This window comes from Eurypyga helias, unplaced genomic scaffold (assembly GCF_000690775.1).
Source record: "Eurypyga helias isolate BGI_N326 unplaced genomic scaffold, ASM69077v1 scaffold16181, whole genome shotgun sequence".
In the NCBI taxonomy this organism is placed as follows: Eukaryota; Metazoa; Chordata; class Aves; order Eurypygiformes; family Eurypygidae; genus Eurypyga; species Eurypyga helias.
This window is the reverse complement of record NW_010231724.1, coordinates 2911-30468: the sequence shown is the minus strand read 5'-3', so window position 1 is coordinate 30468 and position 27558 is coordinate 2911. Positions and strand designations below refer to the sequence as shown.

The window sequence follows — 27558 nt, the reverse complement described above, 5'->3', positions numbered from 1 at the left end:
AACCACTGTGAACAAACAATTTAAATGGTACCAGAAAAAAGGACTAATTGAACAACACCAAAAAGATTCCATGTGAGATTGTTTATGTACCTTTCTCCTGTGTAGGCAACTGTATTCTCCCCACTGATGTTTTCAGTAGCAAACTTTGGTCTTTTTTTAAAAAGCATATAGGAGAGGAAAAAAAAGAATAATAATATTGTTTCTCCTCATTATGAAATAATGAGCCTTCAGGTATTTTTACCCAAGTAACAGACTTAGTACCAGGCTACGAGGTGTGTGTGTGCATGACTCCCTCAGCAAACAGAACCTTCGCTACTTGCTTATGCAGCCTGAACAGTGTGGAAAATGAGATTTCCTAAAACGGAATGAATGATGAATGAAAATTAAATTTATGAAGTGGCAGAGATTAATCTGCATGCCTGGAACAGTATGCAAACTTTGTAGGTATTGAAAAGTCAAGTTTTGTAAACAAGTGATTCTTTCACCAGCATAATTGGCTAAAACTATCAAAAGAAAAAATAATTAATGTTTTCCCAATTTAATTTGATAAGCGTCTCGCTAAAAGAAGGAAAAATTAATTTTAAAAGCTATGCCTGATTAGTTTGGCTGCAACTGATAAAGTAGACATCAACTGATCTCAACCGACTTCCAGCAGATAAAAGGCAACAGATACGTATTTTTAGGCAGAGATAAGATATTGTCAATTCAATAAACAATACTGCTAACCTCAGACACTATAATTATTATTCTTTGCAAAGAATACTCCATATTTTATAGAAACTTAAGTCCAGAAGAATCACTTACAGATATTGTGTTCACTCATACTACATGATCTTGGTGTATTCGTCAAGTTTTGCTTTAAAACCAGACAGATTTCCCAAGAAGGTTACTCCTCCTCGACAGCTGCAGCCAAACCTCACTTTTCAATGTACCAGAACTAGTTAGAGCTCCACGGATAAGCAGGAAATTTGAAAGCAGCATTGCTGCCACCCATGCACCTCTCCCTTGCTGTCAGCTACTGCCTCCTACTTCGCAAGATCACCCCAACTCTGCTTCTGTAACTGATTCTCAGGTCCAATGCCAAAACATATCAGTGGATTGGGACAGCTTAAAATAACTCAACTGTTGGCATCAGAGGGAATGAAGATACTGCAGAGTCAGAAACACACAGCACAGGTTTTCAACTGTTTAATCCAGGTTTTCTGCAAAGAAAAATATCTCTAAAAAAATCTACAACCTCTGCAAGTAGTTTAGGAGATAAGTGAAGATGGAAGATGTGACTGAAAAAAGGCAAAGTCATTCATTCATTTCTTCCACAGCTTATCAGACTGGTGACAAGAGCAATGACCTTGCTGAAAAAACCCCACAATATTACAGTGCAAATGCTCAGCAATTTTCTCTGATTTTATTTCATTACAGTCCTTTAAATTCTTGTTCAAGATTTGTATTTAATGGAAAATGGCCTTGTAAGTGTAATGGAAAAAAGAAACATTACAAAATCACTTTTTCCTTCAGGTTTAAATAGCTGAGTCAAGTTAGAGGATTTTCAAAAATTGTCTCCTAAGGTGAGTTACTTAAGAGCAAGATGCCCTAGATTAATACAAGTCTAACCTGCTCAGCTGTAAATCTGGCTTGATTAAATTAACTTACATATGTCAAAGCTTTATGAAAGCATTTGTTTCCATATTTCTGATACTGGTATTTATAAATTGCCCTGTGTGCTGTCCTCTTCACAGATTATTAAACCAGGTACCAAATTAAAAAATAAAATAGAAGGAAAAATGCTAGTAACTGCAGGCAATTGCAAGAACAAACCTAATAAAAAACAATGATTTTCTAAAGAGTTTCTACAGGTTTTGCTTTAATACCTTCATGAACTATTAAATTGGACCCACTTCCTGTGGATAACATTAAAATCATATCAACCAAATATTGCTAAATATAATAAAATTAATGTAAATTGAGAAAAATATGATGTTAAAGTAATAAAATTTTCATTCAAGTTTTTTATCCAACTAAGTAGAAGTCCTTAAATAAAAAGACACTAAGGAAACAACACTTTTGTGATGTTCTGTATGAAATTTGAGTAGCTGCCAGAAGAGCATTCTATTGAAAAAACATCCTGTTTAGTTTAAATGCAAGTCATATATACTTTGTTGAACTGAGATTTGGGAAAGAAGATTTAGTCTGTGCAGTTAATTTTGGAACTACTAAAACATCCTATTGCACAGTATACTCAACTGACTTTAGCAAAAGCAGAAACAGTTTTAACAAAAACAAAGCAATCTTTAATTATGTCCTTAAACTTCAAGAACTTTTTGTAACCAAGACACTTCACTGAATACAAGTTGAGACAAACAGGAAAACTAATTTCTTTATCATATAATTAAACATATTTGTATAAGTAAGACAGTGGACACATTATGAAAATTGTGTTTTACACATTATATATATGGAGAGACATTTATAGCTTTTAATCCTATTCTCAACGTATATTTTAAAATTATCCCATTTTCTGTGGAAATCCATAGATTTCTATTCCAAGAGCTTAGCACAGCTTTAAGCATATATATATACAAAAATTTCAGTGAGAGAGATAACCCTGCCTCCTTCACATTAATGCCATTACTTTGCCTTCAAGTGGCATTTACCACGGATTGGCTGGCATGTGCTAAAAAACTCGCTTTCTTTCCTCACCATGGATAAAGCCATTCTCAGTCAAAATTTGAGAGGCTGCATTAGCTTTCTTGTCTTCAGTAAATTCAACAAAGAGGCCATCAAAAGTAAATTTTAACACTGTATCTAGATTGACAAAGCATGAGGTTATTTTAATTTGAAGCTTCCTCTATTATCTTTCACATGAATAATTCGAGATTTTAACCATCAAGAAGGTAAATATTACTTCATATGTATAGAAGGAAACAAAAATGTACTGGACAATGAGTAGTCCTGTGTTAAACTGCAGTTGTCTACAGAGTGCTGTGTTAGTTGGCAAAACAACACTTGTCTCCCTGTATCCTGAAAAGCTCTCCAGTTCAACAATCACAGGGAACTACATCTTGAATCCAACATACAGAATACCAACAAAATTTATTTGAATGCATAGTGTTCTGCCTAACAAAAATCTACACCTCCTGAGCAAGATCACATAAACGAGACAAACTATGCATTAGTACTATACATTACAGTAAATCAGTTTAATCACTAACCTTTTGCCAATTCTCCTCTTAATTTCAAAATAGCATCAATGTCACAGACAGCAGCAGCATATGAGTGAGGTATAGTAGTTTTAGACTCTGTTAATCTCTTAGCAATAACTCTTCGGACGTTGCTAGCTGGGATTTCTGTATATGTGCCCTGAAAGAAATCATATGCTGCATATTAAATACCAAGAGAGCAAATATACTTTCCCCTCGGCTGAAACAGGCCACCAGCATTGATGCATTATCAGCAGTAACTCCTGCTCACTTCAAATATTCCTTAGATATCAAAAAGCGATACATTCCAACTACTGAAATTAATATGATGGAATCATAGAATTGTATTCCAGAATTCTTTTCTTGAAGACAGGAACACCTTCCACTAGACCAGGTTGCTCAAAGCCTCATCCAGCCTGGCCATAAACACTTCCAGGATGGGGCATCCACAGCTGCTCTGGGCAACCTGTTCCAGTGCCTCACCACCCTCCCTATGAAGAATTTCTTCCCGATAACCAATCTAAAGCTACCCTCCTTCAATTTAAAACAAATACCCCTTGTCTTGTCACTACAGGCCCTTGTGAAAAGCCCCCCTCCAGCATTAATACCATTGATTAAGACCGTTAAGTCTTCTAGTCTATTCCAATTAACTTGGATCAACAAAACAGGTTTTACAGAATATAGTTTCACTTTACAATTAATTGCACTATTCTAGCCAAGTGCTTAAAAAAGAAAAAAATCCCGATATTCAGGCATTAATTCTCAGACAGAGTATGTAAGCACTGTCCCATCTGCCAGACCTGGCATATTGCTCAGAATATGCTTTGTTCCAGGTAAATTATATGGAATATTTCCTCAGTAAGGTACTGCTTTTTCAGTTCTCTGAGTGGTCTCTTAAGAGAGGCTTTACAGTGTATTTTTTTGTTATTCTTCTCTCTCCTTCCAGATACACTGAGTAATGTTTCAATGCAGAAGTTTTCCCAACTTCTTCATAGAAGCAAGTGAACTTTCAGGGAATATCTTAAAATATCAGTGACTACAGAAAGCAAGAAAATAAGTGATTCTGTAAAACATTATTCTGTATACCTACACACTGAGTAGCACTCAAAACACAATAAACTGAAATAGGTATGTTCTGGTGCAATCAAAGAAACATTTTTTTCTGTAATGGAAAAATATTGAAGTTTGAGCTTTCTGTGCTTTGTTTGGTTCTTTATACAGTGCAAACAAAGCAGCAGTTTCTGAATATCATTAATTATAGCCACATTGTAAACTTCAGCCTGTAAAGACTTCAAATTCAGTTCTAGAGCCAGAAAGGTTTTTCATTTTTCAGAAAAGCTTTTCTATTTCTACTAATAAGCATGAGCATTTATTCTTTAAAAAAATATTTTTTGTCATTTCTAGCATTTCAAATTAACATAGAAATTGTATTTAGGTGCTAGAGCTTGAAAAATTTCCTTTGTCTCTCCAGTTCTGGAAATATCATGTAGCTACTTAAGTTGCCATGGCAATATTGGCTGTAGCAATGTCAAGTACTTAACAGAAAACATTACCAATGCTGCAGATTGCCCTGGTGTGGAAACTGGTGGAACTGCTGGTCTTGGATAAGCAGAAGTCATAGCTGTTGCTTGCGAAGCAGAAGGCACTGCAGTAGGCTGGGATGGAGGTGAAGAAACCAGAGGTTTCAATTCACTGGGTTTGCCTTTTTGCTTCTCTTGCAGAAGTTTGAGAGCATCCCTGGTGATTAAACACAGTGAAATACCATAAACAAGGAAACTATTTCAAAAATTCCCAAAGTATCAATATTCCATCACTTAATTAATTAGGAACTTCTGTGAATTTAAATTTCTGTTGTCAAACAAAACATGAAGAAGGTGATTGCTATTAACTGATAGGAATTCTGTCTCTTTTGTGATATATTTTTAGTAAATTCTCATTAACTTCTGTGAATAAAAGGGCTTCAATATGCAGTAACAGAAAACATTTGCATTAGAGAAGTGTAACATTCATCATCACTAATTGCGAGTGTAGAAGGTAATTTGTGAATTGCACTAACAATTCTCGTAAATAAGATATCAGAGTACACTTACTCAGGCTATAAAGTCTCAAATAGAAGCTGTTTCATCTGTTAATATTGGTGATCACTTGAATTTAATTTACTTAATTAGCATTCATAGAAAATTAAGTACTACATTTATCATTCATTTCTCTTTCTGACAAATACACACAAGCAGGCGTAGATAGCATACAAGCCCACTGAAAGACAGCACCACACTAAAGAACCAAAGCCGAAAAATGAGTAACACCTAACAGTCCCAGGTGTGGTTGAACCTTGTCCACTCTATAAGCATTCTCCCAGGTACTTTACACTGACACAGCTACTACCAGAAAACTTCCCTCTCATGGCACAGACATCAGTAAACTGCCATCTTTAGGCTATGACACTACATCCACCCTAAGTGCATTGTATTTTTAAAGCAACATGCTAAAGATTAGCACCTACAAGGCTAAACAGAAAAGGCTCCACTTACACCACCACTGCCAACTGCAAGGGAAATAAGCTATAGTAAAATCTGTTTTGCAGTTGTAACTGCACCTGTATTAGCGACTTGTTAGAAGAGCTGTATCAGTCATAAATCTCCTCTCTTTATGCTTCAGATCTGATAACAAAAGTCTGTAAAATATACCTCAGATAAGTCTCTCTCACTTCATGCAAACATCACCACAGCACACACACAAAAGTTGATTACATTACATTTATATTTAACTTCCTCTGACAGTTAAACATCAGACTACTTACAACCATCCCATGGCTTTGAAACGTAAGCCATAAAATACTAAACAACATTATCTAATTTCATTAGATCACTGCTTCTAATTGCATCAGATAACTGCTTGAGTGAGAATCTATTCTTCAGTTAGAGCCAGGTAATTTAATTTTTGTAGAAAAGACAGAATCTCAGAACAACATTATGCATTCTTAGTTCTTCCTAAGGAAGTAGCACTCCAGAACCAAGTACTGAAAACTGAAAAGCTAAGTTCTATAAAATGCCTTTTACTGACTGCTGACCTGCTTCAATTCAATTTTTAGTTTCAAAACATACTTCAGCAAATGATATTTAGAAAAAAACCCACTGAGCTCAAGATGTAAATTTGTCATTATTGAAGTTGTTACTTGTTTTCAGTAATTAACATATTAGCCAAAATTTGCCTTTAAAATAAGCATTTAGTACTTAAGATGACTGCTATATTGAGAAAAAAATTACATTTCACTGAATGAATATCATCCCCTAGTATTAAAATTTGAGACACAAAAAGTAACTACATGACATTATGCAACTTACTTAATTAACATTTAAAAGCTACCAAAAATTACTTAGGGGTTTTAACTTGGCAGTCATAAGACAGACCATCTGCTCATTATATTCCATAATACATAAAATAAAGCTTTTACAGCTTCTTAGATATCTTAAAGCTAAGGAAATGCTTTAAAATTACTTCCATATATTATGTAAATGACAAAAAACCCCCCAGATGGTCCTACCTATCATAACCAAATCAAAACGATTTCATAATTTTGGTGGCTTTTAGTGTGTTAAGTGAAAAATGTACTGCCAAAAACTGAGCTCATTTTTAGATAAGACGATTCATTCAGGAGTTTTTCAAAGTCATACGTGAGTATGAGATATAAAAAACACATATATGAAAACCACATTTAATTTATAAATATATTTTATAGATTGTATAAATTATTCATACATATAAAAATAATTTCCCCACCCTCAATTAACTAATCAAGAAAAACAGGTACCGCAACGTTATGACTGCCATGGGTGCAGGATCACGAGCGATGTGCGTGTTGGAGGAGCCACCAAAGCAAATCAAATACACAGACCTCAGTATAAGTCAGGGAAATAGATATTTTATTAGAACTGGAAAAGGAAGGGTTGGTCACATCTTTCTAACTACCCTATATGCCTCTAGCAACACAGGACAGTTATAGAGAAAGATGAGAGAGAGGTAACATATATGGACGAGAGCAATTTGCTCCCCAGAAAAGATACCAGAGCTGGGTAAACATTTATTAAACAAAATATGTCTTACCAAACTGTTACTATTAGAAGTATGCAGATTCTGGCAACTCTGTTGCACTTCAGTTTATCACTGCTACAGAAGCGTGTATTCTTTCCACTTCATGTTTGCCAAAAGCCAAAGAATGGTGAAAGTAAACTGAGTATTATGTGGTCAAAATACACCTTGAAGATGATCAGAGGGCTGGAGCACCTCTCCTATGACGAAAGGCTGCGAGAACTGGGCTTGTTCAGCCTGGAGAAGAGGAGGCTCCGAGGAGACCTCATTGCAGTTTTCCAGTATCTGAAGGGGGCCTACAAGGGTACTGGGAGAGGACTTTTTACAAGAGCCTGTAGTGATAGGACAAGGGGTAACGGGTACAAATTGAAATCAGGGAGGTTTAGATTAGATGTCAGGAAGAAATTCTTCACAGAGAGCGTAGTGAGGCACTGGAACAGGTTGCCCAGAGATGTTGTGGATGCCCCATCCCTGGATGTCTTCAAGGCCAGGCTGGATGTGGCTTTGAGCAACCTGGTCTAGTGGAAGGTGTCCCTGCCCTTGACAGGGGGGTTGGAACTAGATGATCTTAAAGGTCCCTTCCAACTCTAACCATTCTATGATTCTATGATTCTATGATTCTTGTTTGAAATGGACAAGGCAGTGGTTATACACACACCTAAAATGCCTAAGGATTCAGTGGTGCAACAGGAGATGCACAGATTGACACTAGCTTTCTCTGGTGGCAGTTACTGCTACTAAATTGTCCCAATCCCCTTTCATCTGAACATCCAACTACTCAGTTCATAGAAGATTACCTGGAAGAAGGAAATTGTTACACATCAGAAATTTCTAGTTATCAGACTTACTGCACTATCAACATTACAGAAGGAACTTGTGCCTCTATAATGACAGCGGACAAGCTGCACATAGCACAGATCCCACTGTAGGTCTGCATTCAGTATGTCCACAGGAAACGACTCTGGAAAACCAGCACTACGAGTGTGCACTGTCTTATTTGCAAGCTAAATTTGAAAATGCAAATGAGTGAGCAGCTCTGAGATCCCAAATTACACTAACTTGGTGACAGCTGGAAGGAAGAGATGGGAGGAACATGGCTTCAGAAAAACAGTTGGTATTGGTAACTACCTCCCCCTTTTATGACTGCATTTATCAATCCATAGATTACTAGTAAATAGGATGAGAAAGGGCAGAAGTAGTCTGAAACAATCAACAGTTTTAACATCGCTCTCCCAAAGACAGCATCTGAGCTGACGACTAGGAAGGTCGTGCAGTCTTTCACAGAAGTTGTGAGTTACTTCATACTGACATCAATTTTCTAGTATATTTCTGAGGAAAACATAAAAGCTGCTACTCCATAAAACAAAAGCAAGCAGGAAGACGACAACAGTAATTCAGCCTTACACAGATACATAAGAGAAATGAAGTATCAGCCTACTAAGGGAGCAGATCATGACAGAGAAAGCTATTAAGTAAAAGCTTCTATTGCTGTTAAAAGTTTTACAGTGCATTGAATTTAAAGACAGAAAATTGAGGGGAAGGAATCTTGCTTGCTTATATAACTCCCTATCTTTCTTTGTTTCCTGTAAGCTGGTGAGCATGAACCCTCTTCAGTAAGGAAACTCAGAGTTTGAAAGTAAAAAGTGAACTTGCAACACTCTCTCAAAGAATCAATCGTTAGTCTACTTGGAAAAGAGACCATGACCCACTCAGCTACAAAGCATAGCACGTGTTTTAACAGTAATCTCAAGTTAATAAAAGAAATATTTCCCTGAGTATCTGTAGCAGGTCTCCACAAAAATCTGCAACCATTACATTTCATACTCAACAGCAGAGCCTGTAGGCACCCACCAGAAAGATTACACCATTTCAAAAGAATGGTTAAAAAGAAAGCCCTGTCTGTACCTTAAAAAGACATTTCAGAATTCAATCTTCAACACACACACACAAAAAAAAAAAACCCCACCAAACAAAACCTTTGCCCTATCTCCATGAAACCTAGGGATTGTTAATTAGGTGGCTCAAAGTCCTAGAGGGTTTCCACCTGCCATAGTCTAGTAACACACCATAAATTCACAATACACTTACATAAGTAAGAAAAACACATCTCTGATAATTTGCTGTTACATAGGGTATTATATTTATTCAGTTTCTTCTTTTATCAGCCAGAATATTATTTTACTCAGGCAAAGACCATAAGAAGAAGTTTTGAAAAAAAGCAGACTTCTACCATGTGCTTCTCTGCGTTCAATTCCAAGTTCCGCTGACCTGGTTGCTTTTGAATGGAACTAAAATTACAGCAGCTAACAAGGTCCATGTAGGTGAATGATGGCATTTCTCAAAAGGAATAGACTCACTGAGAACAAAAATAACTATTCCTGCCAAAATCCTCATCTCCAGTAACATAAATGCTAATGTGAAGATAATGCACCAGTTCAAGGCTAAGGGCTCTGGATCTACCACAACACGCTTTTATACATGAGTTCCTCACTACAAGGCTTGAGTGCCAATCATTGTATCAGAACAGTCCAAAAGTATAGTAAGCTACTAGAAACCTGTTCATAGCAAACAACAGGTTTGCAAACAAACATTCTTTAAGTCAAAGAAGGGAGAAAAACAGAACCCTGGATTTCTTACCATTATACTTCACTGCACTCTCCAGCCTAATAAAAAAGGGAACAAATTAAATGCTGAAAGACTTTATAACTGAACTTCAGTGAAAGAAGCAAAAGATCTGAATTCCCCAAAGAAAAGGAGTTGAAAACAGGAAACTGGTATTTTATTTTGGCTCTGAATAGCAAAATTCTTGAGATCCACAATAGTAGTTAACAGTGATGTCTAGGAGATGACAGCCACCGTTAGACTGAGCTGCAGGAAATGTGACAGCAGTACTACACAGCTCGGATGGGATATAGACACAAAAAGATGGGTTTTTCTTTTAATTAAAGGCTTCTTACGTTATTACCTAACCTATTTTCCATATCTTCTCAACAGGTTTTTCAAACTTAACTAAGCCATTTTCCCCTAGAAAATAAAGGAACAAGAAGTTGGCTTTTAAAATACATGGGCTTTTCAAGCTCATGCTGTAGGTGCAAAGGAAGAAATAACAGAAGATGAGGTTATAGCCTTACTGAAATATCTACATACTCTTTAGTGAAGATTCCTCTAGGCCCAGAAGGTGTAACATTGCTTGCATCTAGTCCATGTGTCTCCAGAATGTTGCGAGCTGCAGGACTTAAGCGAACCCTAAGGAAATGAGGAGAAAAATAAACTATTTAAGCAATAAGATTAACTCATTTAATGTATATCAAGAGAAACTACGCAGTATATGCTCCATTTCAGAAGCAGCAGTTGGGGAAGAAAACAGTTCTGTACAAAAGCTGTGATTCTAACATGAGGTCAGATTGAACCCCTTCACTAAGCTTTAATGAAAGGTTGAATTTAAAAACGCAACAATGACCTTAAAGAGATCAAAATAAAGAGTGGAACACTCATCTCCAAACTTCCCTCTTACACAGCAGTGCAATATACTCGTGGATTCTTCTGGAAAAGTATTATCAGTGAAGAACCAAATACATTTTTTAAGACCAGCATGTTATAGTAACATTAAAAAATGAGTTTTAGGAGCTCAGACAAGAGAGTTGGTCATCTCTATGACTAGCTGTAATTGCATGATTAATGCAGCTTAATTCTAATTATAACATTACCTTTGCCCTAGCTTCAATTTTATTTTATAGGATTAATCTAATGAAACAGTTACTTTTTTGGAAAACAAAAGCCATACAGATGTAGTCGCATAATTCAGTATCTGCTTTAGAAGACTAAATATTAAGCGCTCCCATACTCAAACATTTTAATCAGCATATACCCAGGGTATACTATAATGCTACTAAACCTGTACCTGCCATCTTGACCTAGATGGCATATACTCAGCAGCAATGTTTCTGCCTGGAAACAAAGAGTGATCAACTACAAAGCACAGTACATAGCTACAGAGCACCCAGTGCATCTCAGCATGATTTGCTTTCTGCCATGAGGAAAAAAACAATCTCAAGAAGAGATTTCAGAATTCTTAGATACAAAAGCAGCAACATTTTCATAAAAGAACAAATACATGGTTTCAGGCCTTTCCACAAAATCTCCCATTTATTACTTCCTAAAGGAGACTATATTTGCACCACACTCAATTTTAAGAACTGTCCATATACCATTGCAAAAAAAGAAGTCATAAATGATCACTTGATTCCAAAGATGCTGATACATCTGTAACAGCTGCACTGAAATAGATGAACTTCTGATGTTCTTTGGTACTAAAAGGCAAGATTTAATCATTTCAGGATCCTTTCCTTGGATCAACCTCCTATTACAAGTAACATTTGGGCCATTAGTTGTCATCCACTTGCACGAAAATGCTGACAGCAAAAGTAAACACAGCAAACCACAATGAAATGGTAACGAGGGTTAAAACCCCCAAACAAACAGAAAACAATCACAAATTAAAAAACCGAACCAACTAAAATTAAACACTTTGCACAGTACATGCTACCAAAATTAGTTTCCTTTTTTTTAATAAGCTGTAATTTTACAGCTTTTGTGCTATCAGGAATCATAAAATGGTTTGGGTTGGAAGAGACCTTAAAGACCATCTAGTTCCAACCCCCCTGCCATGGGCAGGGACACCTTCCACTAGACCAGGTTGCTCAAAGCCTCATCCAGCCTGGCCTTGAAGACAGCCAGAGATGGGTTATCCACAGCTTCTCTGGGCAACCTGTTCCAGTGCTTCACTAACAGATCAAACTAAATCAAAACTAACAGAGTTCCTAAACCCACACTTTTGAGTTTTTCACATTCCACTGTTATGAAAATAATAAGAAATTTTTTTCTAATATCAAAAATTCAAGAGCTTGGAAGGGTTTTGGAATGTGCCATTTCTTCGCCTATTTTTTCTCCTAAAAAAGAAATATATAACAAGTTATAAGTAAACTGGGCATCTGATGCATAAGCATTAGTGTCCACCATATACAAACACAACTTTTTCCTAATCTAAGCTTAAAAACCTTCATAAAGCAATTGCATGTCAAAATAAAAGCACACCCATAGAAGGTGTTCTAATAAAACTGTTGTTTGAATTGACTTAATGGGCTTACAGGCAAAGAAATATTCTGAGCAGGCAAGCTTTATTACCCCATACATGCTGAAACACTCTTCAACTAACAGCTTAGTACCAGGTAAAAAGGGACAGAAGATCCTTTTTGGTTCTAGCTCTACTGACCTAACTAAATAAGAGTTCCATTTTATAACAAACAAACTTACTGCAATTTTGCAGGTTGATCTTTCAGTTGAGGAGGGGTTGAAACCAAAGGCCCAGCAGGAGTTGAGGTAGGCACAGGTGCTGGTGGAGCCAGAGAAGATGAATCACTACCATCAGCTGGTATTTCAACTTGCTTCCAGTCCTGTCCTTCCTCTACCAGCAAACCAATCAGTGAGCCCAAGCGTACATTTTTGCTTCCTTCTTCCACCTAAATTTAAGGCAATGAGAACATTAAGTCACATGTTGCGCCGTCTAGACTAAGACGACTAAAAATGGTAGATGTGAAAATTTCAGGCATATGAATGACACTTCATCAAGGAAATATACGCTAGTTCTTCCCACTATTAATCAGATGACTCATGGCTGACATTAATTACAGTTGCTATTATAAGGTGAGGAATATTAACTTATGCCCCAAAATCCCATACATCTAAAGTTAGCATTCAGAAATCAGAATGAGCAAGTTATAGACTACTGAGTCTCTCCAGGAATAAAGTCACATTAGCTACTGAAAACAAATGTGGACGGGTAGTCTTTGCAAACAGAGCCTGAAAATTTTGCTGGATGCATTGATAATATGTACTTTGAGGTATATACCCCACATCAAGCAGCGTTACTTTTTAAAACACAAGCTTGTAAATTTAAAAACAGAAGCTAAGGGAACAAGAAGACCAAACCCTCACAAGAAGAGTGTTCCATTACTACTTCTTGAAAAAGATAATCATTGCTTTCCACAAACTTCCACTTCTGAGTTTGTCTATTTTTAAATAACTGATAAGGAACCAGTCTGTCCACCAAGAAAGTGGTAGCACTTATGCAGTATGTAAACCATACACATATCAAATTAGATTGGATAAAGCCCACGTATTCTAGATATACCTTTTAAAACAAAGATATCTCTATCACAGTCAAAATATCTCTTTGATACTCTGGCAGATAAAGGCATAGCAGTCATCTTAACCTAATGAAGGGTTCCTACAGTCTCTGAAATGGTTGCAGAAATACAACTCTTCAGGCTTGCAATAACATTCCAGGGCATCAGGGCAAATGTAAAGATAGCCCTTTAGGAACACAGGTTGTCAAATACAGTTTAGACCGTACCAGTTCAAACAGAGTTGATTTCCTAACAAAGGAAACAGACATCATATTTGCACCACATACACATATTGCACATACATTTGCCTCATGTGGAGATGCTTTATCTCTGCAGTGCTGACATTTTACCCAAGAAAATGCAACTCACTATCATTTGAAAAGTCCAAAGAGGTACACGCAAAATAAAAATATACACAGCATCAGGTATCACCCTGGTCTTACTACCTTAATTGGTAGTAGCTTTTAGGCACTTAAACACTAATAAGTAAACACTAATAAGAAGCCAGCTGTAAAGACCCAACTAGACAGAGTTGGAACGTTAATACTCAGATTAAATTGTTGTCTGCAGACTGTTAACCCCACTGACAGAATGTATCAGATTTCTCAGAATTACCCAGCTCGCTCACTGGAAGCACCAACACCAGATCTAAGGAACACCAAAGGCAACTTGTTCTCAGTATGTTCTAATAAAAGATCTCATATTTACAGTTCTGTTAGTTCACTTCTTTTTCTACGTATTTTAACTGAACAGACCAAGAAGCACCGTGCCATGCTTGTACCACAGTTTTGGTATCAGAGTGATGTAACGGTGCCATGATAATTCAGGCAGAAATCCAACAGGGGTGGTTGAGCCTTCAGAAATATAAAACAAGACTTATACCAGTTAGGCTTTGTTTACAGCCCAACATTACATGAGCACTCAAAGCCACCAACGCTGTCAATTTCAACTCTCATTCTTCAAAACAAGCCAATTGTGTTTTTTCCCCACATTCACCACTCCAAGACAGTTATGTGAAAATGCCAGCATTCCTTATTTTCCACTACAAGTTTCCAACCTGGATGACTGCAGAATTTAGAATTAAAGAAGTGTATGGGGGTTTGCTTGGGGTTTTTTGGTGTTATTTTTCTTTTTTTTTTTAAAAAAAAACGTTTTTAAGCACACAGCTTTTGCAGCTCAGAACCAGAACAAAGAGAAATTGCTGTTATTTTGCTTAACTTTTCATCTCTTGGATTTTTGAATTACTGCTACATTTTCATAATTCACAATACCAGCAAACCTCTCTGCACAAATCTCAACAGCCCCAGAAATCTCAGATGTAGAAAGCACTGAAACCAGCAGCTTCATAATACCTCTATTACTGAATGTATGCATTGCCAAGAAGAGTCAAAGAGCTCCTAACTTTGCTGACAAAGCAACAAGGCACAGGTGAGACATGACAGGGAGGAAAAAAATTGGGGGAGATTAAGTGCACAGAGGAATAAGGTTCCCTCAGAGCTGGTGCCACTGTAGCACAGTGCTTTCAGTTGCTAACACACATATACCAAAGTAGATGTTCCTTTCCTACACTGGGAAGAAAAGTGGACAGAACTTACTCAGGCTTACTCTGCAATGGAAATTTTACAGAGTAGTTTCAGTTCACACCAATTCTCATTTAGGTCATGAATGAGAAAATGCAAATGGATATTAAATCTATTTCTTAAACAATCATTCATCATCTGGTTTTGGTACAAATTGAACTAATAAGTATTTTAGGAAAAAAAGCCAGTGCTAAATTAAGGGCAACTCTACTGAAAAAGTAATCACCGTTCTGAAATTACCCTTCTAAAACTTTCCTTCAGTCATTTAATCTTTTACTCATTTTACACTGAATCAGCTTTGATCATTAAAAGACCTATTCAGACAGAAAAGGAATATAAGCATGAGTATCTATTTTACTGTTAGCCTGCTCTTTCTTAAACCATGTATGCTTACATAATACTGTTAAGAAAAAATAAAAAGGTTTACAGAAGTGGAACTCATTTAATCTAATGAACCTTCTGTCTTTAAAGGTGGAAAAAAAAGTGTTAGGCAGATACTGTGTTTATTTGACTCAGTTTTCCATACTGAACTCATTCAAGATGGTGCAGAATTGTAATTGGTATCAAAAGAACATAAAATTGTTGCCTCATGTCTTTTAGGATGTGAGTAACTTCAGCCAGATGCTGGTAACTCAGATGTATCAAACATCCTTAATTTCCCATCAACTATATCACATCTGAAACTTCTGAGTGGCCTTTGGAAGGACAGTCTGTGTCCCCATCCACAAACCTGACACAACTTAATATTATAAACCTTCGTGTTGGGTTTCTGTGGTGGTGGATTTTAGTAGTGGGGGAAGGTCCACACGGATGACTCTTGTGAGAAGCTTCAAGAAAAAAAGCTCCCCTGGCTCCAAGTTGGATCTCTCTCTGGCCACAGCCAAGCCAGTCAGCTCTATTAATGATTTCCACACCACAAGAACAGCAAAAGATCATCACTGTGTTGCTGGAAAGTCAAACATTCAATCAGCACAATTTCTGTATGTGTTCAGTATGCTACCATTCAAACATTACAGAGCATTTCATCATTTCATTTGGAGACACCAGCTCACACGTAGGATGTTTAAGTGTGGTAACTAGCTCTTTATATATTAGTATACACACTAAACTCAAGAAATATTATGCTGTACAATCTTGTGTCCCCATTTAGCTGTCTATTTGACTGCCCAACTAGACTTTCTACAACTGCAATTAAGCAAGTTGTTTTATCTTAACTGCAATTTCATTGCAAAATAATATTTAGATTATCTGTGTTTATCTACCCGATTTCTAAAAGGGAAAACAAAATCAGTGCTAGAGGCTTGCTGACAGTTCCAGCCTTCACAGGCTAAATAAGAGAAATGCACCGATTTGGATAATGTTTGGGGAAAATTTTAGACCAAGTGTTGAATATTGAAAGGTAGGGAAAATAATTTTCCTGTCTTTAAATACAATTAGTAACAACTTTCATTCCCCTCTCTAAATATAAGAAACTCTAAAACACATTTCCCATTATACATATTTAATGGACAAGAAAAAAATAGTCACCCTTAATTTTTAAGCATCAAATATGATCTTTCAGAAAATGTAATATTTACTTTTCCACAGAAGCAGCAAAAAGAGGGCCTCAGAACTACAGACCCATCTTTCTAAATTCTGATGATAATTAACACCGAGTCATTTTGAAATAATAAAAATTTTTCCAAAAGGCTGGAAAAGATTAGGAGGAGAAAGGAAAAGATGCATAATTTGACTTATCTCTTTAGAATACAGAATGTAAAGAATAGCACATGACTTGCAAGCAGACCTTAAGCAATGCAGGGTTAGAATTAAGTCCTTCATCCTACACACTGTATTCCAGTTGTTACTGCTTCCATCCTGGTACAGAACAGGATTTAAAGCCAAAAGATAAATAAGGAACCCAAGCAAACTGAGCATTATCTCTGTTATATACGCACATACACACAAATACTCTAAAATTAAGAACTGGGATAAATGTGAAGTTCTCTGAACATATTCTTTAAAATAAGCCTAATCAGTGTAATTTTAATTTCCAGGAAATAAATAGAATTCTAAGAAATGTCTTCTGGGTCAGCCCATCTTCTATAATGTTCCATCTTTAATGGCCAGGACAAGATAATCTAGCACAAAGATCACAACATCCTGGGTAAAGTACCTTCCAAAATTCCATATTATAACTAACTGATTGTAACATGTTTTTCTATAACTCGGAGTAAGAGATGTCAAACTGCAATATTTCATGGACATAATTCATAAGGTGCAAATGTATAACAACAACATAATTCAATCAGGTTAACTGAAAATCCATTAGACATATGTAGCCCGGTACATGCATGTAATAGAGCAATTATGTTCACTAGGAATGAAAGTGCATTATTCTGAAAGTTCAGCTAAAATAGTTTTTTGAGGCAATATGCTAAACAACAGTCTGAAGAGAACTTGTATCAGGCTACTCTGAAAGGCAGAATCCCTACCAGTATTTTAGCCAATACGCCATCATCACTTGATTCCATGGTAACCACAGCTTTGTCTGTTTCAATTTCACACAATGCATCTCCAGCATTCACTGTTTCACCTGCAAAACATAACAGAAGTTAAGAATACATAGCCTAAACTTCCTTTCGGATCTATTTAACCATGGCAGTTGGATATTTATCCATATAATACAGCCACTTTACATTCTTAAAAATATTCTATAGCTAGTTGATTCCCATTCTTATTTATCATATTGTATCTTTCATGGAGCATTGCCAGCAGGTCAAGGGAGGCGATTCTCCCCCTCTACTCTGCTCTCGTGAGACCCCACCTGCAGTGCTGTGTCCAGCTGTGGAGCCCGCAACATCAGAAGGATATAGACCGGTTGGAGTGAGTCCAGAAGAGGCCACAAAGATGATCAGAGGGCCGGAGCACCTCTGCTATGAAGAAAGGCTGACAGAATTGGGCTTGTTCAGCCTGGAGAAGGGAAGGCTCCGGGGAAACCTTATTGCAGCCTTCCAGTTCCTGAAGGGGACCTACAAGAAAGCTGGGAGGGGACTTTTTACAAGGGCCTGTAGTGACAGGACAAGGGGTAACGGGTTTAAATTGAAAGCGGGCAGATTTAGATTGGATATCAGGAAGAAGTTCTTTATATAGAGGGTGGGGAGCCACTGGAACAGGTTGCCCAGAAGCAGCTGTCGATGCCCCCTCCCTAGAAGTGTTCAAGGCCAGGCTGGATGAGGCTTTGAGCAGTCTGACCTAGTGGAAGGTGTCCCTGCCCATGGCAGGGGGGGTGGAACTAGATGATCTTTAAGGTCCCTTCCAACCCAAACCCTTCTATGATCAGAACAAACCTAGTGCAGGTTGCCACCTGTATTTAGGTAAGAGGTAATTATTAAAAAAAAAAAAATATTTCCTGTTTCAGGACTACCTGAATTAAAAAGGGAAAATGAAGTGTTATATGATCCTTGTGATCCCCACAGTTGTAAACAATGGAAACATTAAAAGTTCAGTCGCTTACATAGTTTAAGTCACAAATGTTCCTATTACAGAACTTGGCAGGGGAGTACACAAAGTAGCACCTGATCTTTTTAATTTAATAATCTAATTGCCACACTGCACTTTGCAATAAGAAGAGCATTGACCGTTTATAACAGGAAGTCAAAGTTCCAGGCTCTATACGGGTGTTTTAATTCCATCGGATCATTAATTCAAGCAGCCTGTGTATCAGATCATTAGGTCTGATCATTATCTTCATAGATGTTAAGAGATCAAATTGTTGGGCAAATTCTGTAATCTACAGAGCTAAGGTAGACAAACAGAAAGTAGCTTAACTCCATAATTACTCTCTTCTCCCAGTGTGCAATCAGACTGTGTCATCAACTCTGTCCCAACCAAAACCAGCACAGACTGTAAGCGTTCTGCACCACTAAAGAAGAAATCTCAGTGCTAAGCACCCTGCAGCAGTAACTCCAACAGGGCAAGCTAGCCAAAGCAAACACTTTCATCCATGTGTTTGTCACACATGACATCACTCTTAACTTGGGTATGTGATGCTGTTCACCGAAAGCTAGATTCCCTTGCACAGGGAAGGCAAGTGAAAGTCTTTAGAGAACTGGGCAAACCACTTCTCCCCTCCTTTTTTGTACTCCTTTCACTGTTGCAGCCAAAAAGTGCTCATAAAGTTGGAAGGCAATTTGTTAAATGTAATTTAAAAAATAGTATTTCCTAGCAGTATTCAAAAACTTCATGTGTGGTTCAGCACCCAAGCACAATAGAAAGGATGATAGTTATGTCCATTAGAGACTGCAAAATTTGTGATAGCTCCTAATCAATGCCCACTTTGATGTCAATTACAAATCAGCTTTCCCAATAGACAGGATGGGAAAGAACATTTTTGCAGAGCATATCTTTGTTTTTACACTTTCTAATGGAAGAGCAGTATTTACAACAGAAGCTGCCTCAACAGCAGCTCTCTGAGATTATGTAATATGCCCTTGAAAAGTCCTGGGTTGGATTTGTTTAGGTTTTTTTAAAAAATGATCAAGTTGTTTAGCTAGGCTGAACGATTAGGACGTCTATTGAAGATGAGCTTGCCTCTAGGAGATCATATCCAACTGACATTCAACAGCCTACGTGTTCTGTTCAACTACTGACACAAGTATCCAAATCACAAGATAAAAACTGCATTCCTTGATGTACTCTTCACAAATCAAATGAGAGTTGACGGAGCAGAGATTGAAATCCCTGGAGGTGATGTCTCACAAGGTGGCAGAGTTATAGTGTATGAGGAAACTGCTAGCACTGTTGCCTATTCTGTTTCCTGCCCACAATAACAAGAAGATTTTGGTCTCCTGGGCTGTCAAGCTACCATCTTTCATCAAAATTAAATTCATACATAATAAACAAAGGATTTTAGCAGCAGTTTTATTTTTATGAGAACAACTTTATTACCCACAGGAATCAATATGAACTGCATTAACAATGAGGAAGAAATAGTAAAGCTGTCAGTTAAATTCAGCATTTTTCCTTCTGCAGTACTGAAATCATCTGTCCCTCCCGTGAAACCCTAAAATGAACACATTCGACACTTACACAGTGGGAAAATTCTCAAAATAATCTTCTACTGCCCCCTGCTGGTTATAGAACGCGACAACACTGGGCGATTGGCAGCTTCCTTCTGCTTTAAAATATTTACTTTCTTGGATACAAGACTATCAATCATTTCTACTCAGTAATGCCACTACATTTAGATGGTAAACTCACTAGAGGATTATGTAGTTATGAGCATCCCTTGCTGACAAAAGGAATGTAAGAATTAAATCACTTTTTTTTCAAAATTTATTGTCGCTTATTTTTAATGTTGTCATTATGTTTATTTTCCAGACTAACATAGGAAAAAATATTCATAGGAACTAATTATGGTCACAGGTGTGCCAAGTAAGACTATACTGTATTCAGTTTTGGTCTTCTTTCTAAATAGAAAGTAGAGCAATAAGAATCTAAAATAGCTTTCCTGCAAAGTCCACCCATCAATTAAGATTTTACTTTAGTTTAATTAAAACAGTTGTGGAACTTTATTTTCCTTTTGTGCTGGGATGGAAATGTAGTGGAAAGGCTGAGAAGAAATACTTTATAGCTGTTGCGTCCTAAGACCTTTTTATGAGGAAACCTTGATTTGTTCATGTTGTGGAGCAAACTGGAAACTACTTCAACTTTTTGCTTTCTCTTGCAATTCTGAATGCTATATTTATTGTAAAACAGGCCACTGCTGATGTTTAATGTCTTACGGTTATTGACAACTAATGAATATAAAAAGGACTTTGGATTGTTCCTTTTTCTGTGTGACTGATACTTGGCTAACTGAATCCTCAAGTTTCAAGATCATTGCTGCAATTATTTTTTACAGACACACACTGCCATATTGTTCCTAGTAAATTCTGCAGAAATTCTTACTAGAAGTTTTACAAGCAAAAGGTCATGTCCACTACTGGAGCAACAAGTTGCCTTCTGGCCACCTCTCAAAATGTATTAAAAATGTATTAAAGCGAAGTACTCCAGTAACACAATGATGGAGGCTGTATAAACACTTAGTGGCTAAGCCAAAGGAAATGGCTCATCTAGGCAGAAGAGTCAAAATGCAGGTTTGGCACACCAAATTGTGTCTGTCAAAGATGATATGCTTTAAGAGACTGTCTTCCCTCCAAACACATTCATTTCTTTAGCAAACCTAAACATGTCTGAGAACAAGGCATATTCCTAGTTATCTAAAACTCTGGAATGCATCCTATACTCACAGACAACTGTTACCTGGAATCCCAAAGGACAGTCAAAATCCAGTTTTAATATCAAATTGGAAAGGTGACCAGGAGGAAGAGGGGAGAAAAAGGTCTCCTGACAGAACAGGACTGCTGATTCTTCTGCAGATGATTTTTCATTTACATACTACCAGTGCGAAGAAAAAAAACTTACACTCAGATCATTTATCTAGCTACTCCAACATATTTTAATGTAAGTACATTACTTTTCAGTTGTCAGAGCACTGAGAACCTAAGATAACCAAGGTTATTAGGGTTTGGTTCTTTTTTTTTTTTTTGAGAAGTAGTTTGGGGTTTTTGGTTGGTTGGTTGTGGGTTTGGGGGGTGCTTTTTTTTTTTTTGGAAGGGATTTCCCCAGTTGGAATTTGGGTTATGAAAGTAATTTAAATTTTTCTATCAGCTTCAATTGTAAACTATAATTTAGGTATTAAAAAAGTAATCCCTGAATAGCAACTATAAAAATACCCTATCTTTCATGTTATATCATAACACAGAGGAATAATGAAAGAAAGACCCTCCCCGAAGTCAAAGGCTCCCAGACTTCCAGTTACTGATCAGCCTAACAACACTGGGAATTAAAGACAACACACACACCCTGGAACAGCCTAATTGAAATTTTTCAAATACATGAGCAATGCAACATTTGGGTAGGCAACTAAAAGAAAAATGTTTCAAGAGCCAGTAATTTCAAAGCAGGTATTGCTCAAGAAGACAGCATCCACATACCAAATATTTTGCTTCAAAATACTAAAGTACAACCAGAAAGAATGATCTTATTCTGTAAGAATAAATTTATATAGCTGAATTACAACAAACGTGGCCACAGAAAATGCTATCTTACCTTCCTTTTTTAACCATTTCACAATGTTTCCTTCTTCCATTGTAGGAGAAAGCGCAGGCATAAGAACTTTAATGCCAGGCGTACCTGTAGAACAAGCACATCATTATCGAACTAAATACTTTTTCAGTATAACTATTTTCTCAGTTAACTGCTTAACAGAAATGAAACTCAAAGTGCTGAAAGGGAGTTGAACAAAGATTCACTGTGATGCTCTGTTGTTAAGCTTACATAAAGCACGCACTCCCAAGAGTGCCAACGAAAACATGGCACTAAAGCTAGAACCTATATGTTTCTCAGAGAACAAGGGCCAACTTGAGCATGAAGTCATAAATAATACGAAGTATTAAGCAAATGAAACTCTGTTTTAAGTAAAAATTATATAGAAACTTGGGATACGATGAAGATGACTTTAGATACTCATGCTGCTTCAGCTTTGATTCAATTGATTTTTAATGGAATCTTTCTCCACGACCAAGTCTCAGTGCATTATTAAAAACACACAAACTAGTATTTCAAGTACCCTTCAGTTCAGCCTGACCTACTGGACTGTACTACAGTGGATGCAAGTGAAACAGGGTTGTACGACTCTCCCCCAACAGAAATGTAAACAGAAAAGAAGACATCTGTAACTTGCTTAGAGCTCCAGCTACACACAAGCTGTTAAGTGTAGATTGAAAAAGCAACTATAAAACACAAATTTGCATTAGAAAAAAAAAAAAAATCAGCAGCTAGCATGAAGCTATGAATTTTTTTATTCTCTCCTCACCCCCAAAATCCCACAAATTTCAAAGCTGAGCAGCTAATACCCCCTGCCTCTTGTGTAACAAGGGCATATGTAATAAACCAAAGCACATTTCCGTTTTGGGGGCTTTATACACATGACCCCTGTCAGGGTCTCTTTGAATCAAGCCTTGGTTAAGTTGTTGTGCCGCTGCCTCCCATTTACTCCAGGACACAAGCGAATGAGACCGGTCTCAAATGTGTCCTCTCATTTCCTGCTCGCTTGGCAGGAAAGGAAGTCTGAACATAAGACTTGTCAGCTACAAGCAAGCCCAGGGAAGAGAACATACACTCAAGACACCTGCGTGCACACAAATCTCAGTCCTCAAGAGGTCAAAACTGCTTCAATTGTGAGACCTTTTGATACACTGCCATTTGATGCAGTCCATATTGGCTGACTAGGAGTTTGCAATACAAGAGAGATTATCTTTCTGAACTTTTAAGGTTATGAGGCTGAATAAATATATCTTTTCTGATACTATTTTGTAAGAGTGGTTTTCAGCATCTGACTGATTTTTTGAGGCTTTTTCTTCAACTATTATATCTGAATCTGTTTTGAGTTACAGAACAGAAATAGTCATATAGAAAGTTCATTGAACAAAACAGCAAGAATCAATTCTGATTCATAAGCCCTTTTCTCCAATACCCAGCATTGAGGTTTACTATCATTTAATAGGAAACAACACCAGATTAAGCAATACACTAGCTGGAAGAAAACAGGAACAGCTTAAAAAACTTAGAAATTAATCCTTTTGGTTTTTTCCTCATTATCTGTAAGAAAAAGCTAGAAAAATTTTGATCTGAAAAGCATATCACCTAGAGTGAGAATGCTTCTCATCCTTACTTCCAAGTCCTAAGACTTACCATGGTTAAGATCTCAGAGAAGATAAAGACAGAAGTGAAACTTCAATTAATACACAATGATTTAAGGCAATTAAAAATATTCACCCATGTTCCGTAATTCATTGATGTTAATACAGCCAGTAAATCTTACCTTGCCTTTCTCATTGCTACAGGATTATGGAACAATACATCATTACGCTTGTAAAACAATGTAGGTATTCAACCATAAATTTTTCAGAGGTTAAGTAGAATTAAAGACATTACACAGTGGAAAAAACTATTGCCATTATTTCCATTACTATTTAATCACTCTTCCCACACCTCTCGAGTGGATGTATGGCAAGATGGGGAATGGGGGAACAAAGTCCCTCCCACTGTAAGGGAAGACCAGGTTCATGACCACCTGAGGAGCCTGAACATACATAAATCTATGGAATACATCCTGTCAGGTCCCAGAGTCCTGAGGGAATTGGCTGATGTAGTTACCAAACCACTCTCCATGATATTTTCAAAGTCCCAGCAGTCAGGTGAAGTCCCCGGTAAGTGGAAAAAGGGAACTATTGCTCTGGTTTTTCAAGAGGGTAGAAAGGAGGACCCTGGGAACTGCTGACCTGTCAGCCTCACCTCCGTGCCTGGGGAAATCATGGAACAGATCCTCCTAGAAGCCATGCACAGGCACGTACAGGACAGGAAGGTGATTGGAGACAGCCAGCATGGCTTCACCAAGGGCAAGCCCTGCCTGAACAACCTAGTGGCCTTCTGCAATGAAATGATTACTTCAGTGGACAAGGGAAGAGGTACTGGTGTCATCAATCTGGAATTCTGTAAGGCCTTTGACACAGTCCCCCACAACAGCCTTTTCTTTAAAAGGGAGAGATATGGGTTTGACGGATGGACTATTCAGTGAATAAGGAATCTGTTGGATGGTCACATCCAGAGGGCAGTGGTCAACAGCTCAAAGTCCAGATGGAGATCGGTGATGAGTGGTGTCCCTCAGGAGTCTATATTGGGACCAGAACTGTTTAATACCTTCACCAATAACACACACAGTGGGATTGAGTGCACCCTCAGCTAGCCTGCAGATGACACCAAGCTGAGTGGTACGGCTGACATGCCTGAGGGCAGGGATGCATTTCAGAGGGACCTGGGCAAGCTTGAGAAGTGGGCCCATGTGAACCTCATGAGGTTCAACAAGGTCAAGTGCAAGGTGCTGCATTGGGTAACCTTGGTATCAATACAGGCTGGGGGATAAAAGGGTTGAGAGCACGCTTGCTGAGGATGACTTGGGAGTACTGGTGAATGAGAAGCTGGACATAAGCCAGCAGTGTGTGTTCCCAGCCTAGAAGGCCAATTGCGTCCTGGGCAGCCTCAAAAGAACCATAGGCAGCAGGTCAAGGGAAATAATTCAGCCCCTCTACTCCACTCCAGTGAGACCCCACCTGGAGTACTACATCCAGCTCTGCAGTCCTCAGTGCAAGAAAGACTGTTTCTTTGCACCTCTCCTATGACGAAAGGCTGCAAGAATTGGGCTTGTTCAGCCTGGAGAAGAGGAGGCTCCAAGGAGACCTCATTGCAGCTTTCCAGTATCTGAAGGGGCTACAAGGGTGCTGGGAGAGGACTTTTTACAAGAGCCTGTAGTGATAGGACAAGGGGTAATGGGTATAAATTGAAATCAGGGAGGTTTAGATTAGATATCAGGAAGAAATTCTTCACAGAGAGGGTGGTGAGGCACTGGAACAGATTGCCCAGAGAAGCTGTGGATGCCCCATCCCTGGAGTGTGCAAGGCCAGGCTGGATGAGGCTTTGAGCAACCTGGTCTAGTGGAGGGTGTCTCTGCCTATGGCAGGGGGGTTGGAACTAGATTGATCTTTAAGGTCCCTTCCAACCCAAACCATTCTATGATTCTATGATCAGGGAGCTGGAGCAACTCTCCTATAAAGAAAGGCTGGTAGACTTGGGGTTATTTAGCCTGGGGAAAAGGCGGCTCTGGGCAGACCTCATAGCAGCTATTCAGTACTTAAAGGAGGCTAATAAGATGGAGACAGAGTTTTAGTAGGGCTTGTTGCAACAGGACAAGGGGTAATGGTTTTAAACTAAAAGAAAGTAGATTCAGCCTAGATTTGATTTTTTTTTTTTTTGGATGATGGGTGTGGTGAAACACTGGCAGAGGTTGCCCAGAGAGGAGGTAGATGCCCCATCCCTGGAAACAGTCAAGGACAGGTTGGAGAGAGCTCTGAGCAATCTGATCTAGTTGAAGACACCCCTGCGCATTGCAGGCAGCATTGGACTATGTGGTCTTTAAAGGTCATGTCCAAGCCAAACTACTTCATGATTTTTTTTTTAAATGTGAAATGGAAACATTGCAGCAAACCTCTAATAACCTCAGCAGCCATCAATGATCCTGACATTTTAAAATGCAAGAAGAGCAGAAAGCAAGTTATTTGTTCTTCAAAGTCCCCAGGAGAGCAAGAGAATCAGGATCATGTTCCTCAAAACATCTGAACTGTGGAAATAAGCTCAGTGTATGCAAGGTTCATGTCCCCAGAAGACTGCATGAGGAAATATACACATTTGTCTCAGGCTTCTATTCCCAGATTAATTTTCCTTTTCCAAATCAATCCTAGAAATTTGTCTATTCTTTCTATGGTACTTAAATGCCTGACAGTTAAATATTACTCATTTACTGTAATGCTTAGAAATGTATCCAGACAAACGTTCCTCTTATTGCTAGGAATTCCCTTCTGAATTACCTCCAAGAATTTTCTTGAAAATGTTTCTTCTTGCAACCTCTCATCTTGGACCATTACACAGAAAAATTCACTATGTTAAGAATGTGTATTATCCTGCGAATGTCTAGGCTCATTTACCAAATCACGTTTTGTCTGTAACCATTTTTCTAATAGTACAAATTAAAGTATGATATCATGTAAAGCAAATTGTGAACTATGTTCACTCAAAAATTATTTACAGATAACAGCAGTAGAAAATAATACATTACAAGATGAAATGTTCAGTTTCATTTGTCTAACCTGACAAGTCAACCTTGACAATCAAAACATGGTTTTAAAGTCATAACCCACAAATATCTAGGACTATCTAGAACTAGTAGACATACTTCACTGAAAATAAGGGAAAGCATTCCACATTTCTAACAAGGAAACAAATTTAAACATGGTGGTTCATGTTTCACTTCAGTGAGGAGTGACTTGATCCATTTCCCAGAATATGCTCCATACTTTGGCATAAATACAAAATTGAGCAACAAATTTCTGCCACTGCAACGTTTTCCCTTTCATGTTATAAGCAACCATCACAAAATATACAGTCCATTCTGGTCCTTTGATCAAGTTAGAAGAAAAGATCCAGCAGCAAGTACACATGAAGCATATAAAAAATAAACAGGATACAAAGCAGAAGGAAGCATGCAAAAATCATAGCACCTGTCAAATCTGAAAACAAGAAACTGTCAGTGTCTATACTATTGTGCCTCACTGCAGGAATGGTAACTAATTGTGGAGCAGCACTACAATTGACCTTAGAAGGTATATGACTATACCTTTAACATCCAGTACATAGGCTAGGAGATAAAAAGCCAATTTGCAGGAAGCTAACAGTCTTCTCCGGCACTTAACCACTTATTACTAAGAGTGACACTAAAACAACACCACACAAAATAAACCCACTTGTCACTAGACAGAAACCCTGCAAAACCTCTATTAGGAGGGCAGGTCAGTCAAGTACAGTAGCAAC

At 37.8% G+C, this 27558-nt stretch overlaps 1 protein-coding gene across 1 annotated transcript in view; it reads right to left on the bottom strand.

Moving 5' to 3' along the window:
• The window catches only part of PDHX (pyruvate dehydrogenase complex, component X), a gene marked incomplete at its 5' end in the record, with an annotated part of 42925 nt that overhangs the window by 12465 nt on the left and 2902 nt on the right, over positions 1 to 27558 (bottom strand). Inside the window, 6 exons of the mRNA XM_010161200.1 lie at positions 3210 to 3357; positions 4751 to 4934; positions 10434 to 10532; positions 12600 to 12805; positions 17526 to 17626; positions 22186 to 22269. Coding sequence (XP_010159502.1) covers positions 3210 to 3357; positions 4751 to 4934; positions 10434 to 10532; positions 12600 to 12805; positions 17526 to 17626; positions 22186 to 22269 — 822 coding nt within the window. The remainder of the gene's footprint in view (positions 1 to 3209; positions 3358 to 4750; positions 4935 to 10433; positions 10533 to 12599; positions 12806 to 17525; positions 17627 to 22185; positions 22270 to 27558) is intronic.